This window comes from Antrostomus carolinensis, unplaced genomic scaffold (assembly GCF_000700745.2).
Source record: "Antrostomus carolinensis isolate BGI_N321 unplaced genomic scaffold, ASM70074v2 scaffold23860, whole genome shotgun sequence".
Taxonomy (NCBI): domain Eukaryota; kingdom Metazoa; phylum Chordata; class Aves; order Caprimulgiformes; family Caprimulgidae; genus Antrostomus; species Antrostomus carolinensis.
Genome location: NW_010288050.1, coordinates 29,586 through 32,910, shown reverse-complemented (window position 1 = coordinate 32,910; position 3,325 = coordinate 29,586). Strand labels below are relative to the sequence as shown.

Below are 3,325 nucleotides of genomic sequence, written 5' to 3'. Positions count from 1 at the left end.
AGATCCACATATCCCATCCCTGCTCAGATCCACATACCACATCCCTGCTCAGATCCACATGTCACATCCCTGCTCAGATCCACATACACATCCCTGCTCAGACCTGTCTGACCCCGAGGGAGCTGGGGATGGCAACATCCCTCAGTGACATGTCAGGGACAGGTGTCGATCCCTCTGGGGTGTAAACCAGGAGGGGAGGATGGCGGGTGTGGGCGCAGTTGTGGTGGAGATGGGGTGTCCAAAGAGACGCGTTGAGCCCCGGGTTGGCATTGCGCAGGTGGTGTTTAGCACAAGGACAAGGGGAGGGAAAACAGGAGGATACACACAGCGTGATGGGCCAGAGCTTTCTCGGGACAATGCCCTGTACTGCAGCTCCCATTAACACAGTGATCCAAGTCCATCGGGGCTGCAGTCACTACTGCAGGACCTTTCACTGCAGGACCTGCTGCTGCAGGACCTCCTGCTTTGAGCTAAGACACTTCCACCAGCTCTTACAGTCACTGGCCTTGAGACACATCTGAGCACAACTGTCTCCAAAAAGGCCACTAATCACAGACGTGTCCCACCCCGAGGACACACAAAGCTGGACGTGAGACACATTGCTGCTGACGTACATGGGTCGGATCAGCACCTAAGATTGCTCAGCACCAGAAATACACAGATCTAGGCCAAAAAAAAAAAAAAAAAAAAAAGAAAAAAAATGCTCATGTGTAGCAATAAGCAACACTTAGGGCTTTTGTTCTTTTTTGGGAGATTTTTGCTTCTTTAGTCCTCCTCCACCAGAAAAACTCATCTGGACTGTTTTCTTACCCTCTTAGGACTCTTCTATTTGAGTAGGTAACAACTCAACTTTAATAATCAACCAATAGTGATCCTGAGTCCTTACCTCCTTTCCATCAAGCACTGGTCCCACTTTGGGTAACTCCTGTGTGCCTGTAGATTTAGGCACCTCTGAGAAAATCCTTCTGCATCTTCCCTCCACTCCCACATGCTCCTGGAAACACCCATCCCTCAGGATGCTGCACACTTGTTTCAAACACTCAAACATTTTGGGCATAAAAGAAAACCACTTGTCCCAGTACAAACAACAGAATTTATATATTACTTGAATGCAATTTCATGTCAGGCAGATAATTGCTTAAAAGACATTTACCATCAAGATGCTTTAAAAGAAGAGATAACGTACCTGCAGGTTCTTCTGTGCTGCTGGCAGCGGTGGTGGGGGGAGCAGCAGGGATCTCTGTGCAGGAGAGCGAGAAGCAGGCAGGAAAGGAGAGGAGATAAAAGGAAGAGACATTATTCCATATCCCAAAGAGCCTGGCCCCAACACACACCGTGATTGTCCTTCCCAAGGGGAGTTTCCCAACCATGTCCTCCAGTAAGGAGCCTTGCAAGAGCCTCAGGAAACAGCCCACCAGGACCATACCCTCCAGGGAACTGGGTTTCCCAAGAGGGTGTGGAAAAGGGTTTCTTAAACCAAAAATTTTGGCTTGTGGCTAAAAATAAAAGGAGATACAGTCAGCCAGGTAACTGATATGGTGCCATGGGCAGCAACTGCTGTGGTGCCCGGCCACAGCCTGCTGAGTCGCCAGCTCCCCGTGTGTGCCCCAGGCTGAGGGATGCTCTCGCGGGGGCTCAGAGGGTGCACACCCAGGCAGGGTGGTGCCGTTCCCAGCCCCAGCAGGCAATGGGAGTGTTGCTGCCTCTCCCTGTCCCCAGGTTGTCCCTTCCAGCTGCTGTTTCCATCCTTGTCAGAGGCAGTGCTACCACTCCTCCCATGTGAGATAGGATGCAGGGATGTATTGTGTCTATTGGGATGCAAGCGTTATCTCACACATTGGAAGGAAACCCACAGATATCTGGTACCAATGCAATGGTCCCTGGTTTTGATTTGGGGACGGCTTTCCATAGCTGAAACCACATGACGTTCTGGATCTTCATGCCCAAGTCTGACCATGTTTGTTGATGTTAAATAGGACGGACTGCAGATGGGTTGCATTATATGGTCCCAACTTTGGCAAGACGATCTCTTTTCCCCAGTGCACACATGCAGCTCGCATGACCAACATCTTTTGGGCATTTGGGGCACAGAGCTGCAAGTTCTGTGCATCCCTGAGAATCCTGGCAGGGGAACACCCTACCAGTCTGTTTTGAAAGGGGAATTTAGGCACCAGCTGGGGTTTGGTGTCTGCCTTCTTCTGCTTTTGCTCTTGGGGACCTGCCCAGCTGCAGAGGCAGGGTTTGCTTGGGTCTGTCTGCATTGCAGTGATGGCAGCTCATAGGGGTGCAGCCCAATCAGCATTAGATGACTTTTTGAGTCCTTCACCTTCATGCAATTAAACACAGGCACAAGCCCATATGAAGCACATGGTGCATAATCAGGCAGCACATGAGCAGCCAGGACAGCAGTCCCAAAGCTGGTGGCTGGCTGGGTGCCCAAGCCTGCGTGGGCTGCCGTGCAGACAGACCCCACTGGTGTCCTGTTTATCCCCCATGAGGTGGTTTTTAATGGTAAATCAGAGAGTAACGGTAAATCAGAGAGTAACTGTGCTCCCGCAGACAATGTGACAGACCCTGGCTAGGTGCAGTGTACTGTGCCCTCCCAGTGCCGGGTGGAAGCAGTGTGGGTAGGGATGGAGAGCAAGTGCCCTCCACTACACATGTATGGAATATGTGTGAAGTGCATCCCCCCACTATGTAGGATATGCTGACTGACACTTTTCAAGGATGAAAATGTGCTGGTTTGGGTTTTTTTAGGATGAGAGAATTGTGAGTTGCTCATATCCTCATTTTAATTACTTTAGTATCGTACGTGCAGATCAAACTCCCAACAGCTCCATGGCAGCTTGGTAGCCAGAACAGAGCATTGCTTGAAAAATATTTTGACTAAAATTTTGGAGCCCTTGGAAAGGATGTTCTGCCATGATGCACAAGTACAGGGTTCTCACAAGTGCCGGGATGGTGGCTGGGTTGCTGGGCCAGGGCAGGGCAGCCCTGCCAGGCTCATGCCAGCGGGCAGCCTTGAGCACGCCGGTTGGTCAGCTGGGGTGAGCACAGCCCAGCTCCAAATGCCTGGCTGGATTGTGTTGAAATTCTGTGTCTGTCTTTATTGAGTGCAATGAATCCCAAGGGAGGTGATGCAAGGAACAATTTACCCTCTGATTTACCATGGCCCTGGGGAATGATTAAAGATAAACCTTTGCGCACACTTGCTGCAAAGCCATGTCATACCGGAGCCATGACTGTAGCATCTTGGGGAAAGAAGCATCTGGTTTGAGCTCTGGCTGTCCCATTGTGACATGGGGAATAATGAATCTCAAGTGAC

General features: G+C 50.6%; 1 protein-coding gene across 1 annotated transcript in view; it reads right to left on the bottom strand.

Moving 5' to 3' along the window:
* Positions 1 to 1,186: 1,186 nt before the first annotated feature.
* LOC104523027 (netrin-1) overlaps positions 1,187 to 3,325 on the bottom strand; it is a gene marked incomplete at both ends in the record, with an annotated part of 20,310 nt that continues 18,171 nt past the window's right edge. The window contains one exon of the mRNA XM_010165482.1: positions 1,187 to 1,240. Within this exon, the coding sequence (XP_010163784.1) occupies positions 1,187 to 1,240 (54 nt within the window). The remainder of the gene's footprint in view (positions 1,241 to 3,325) is intronic.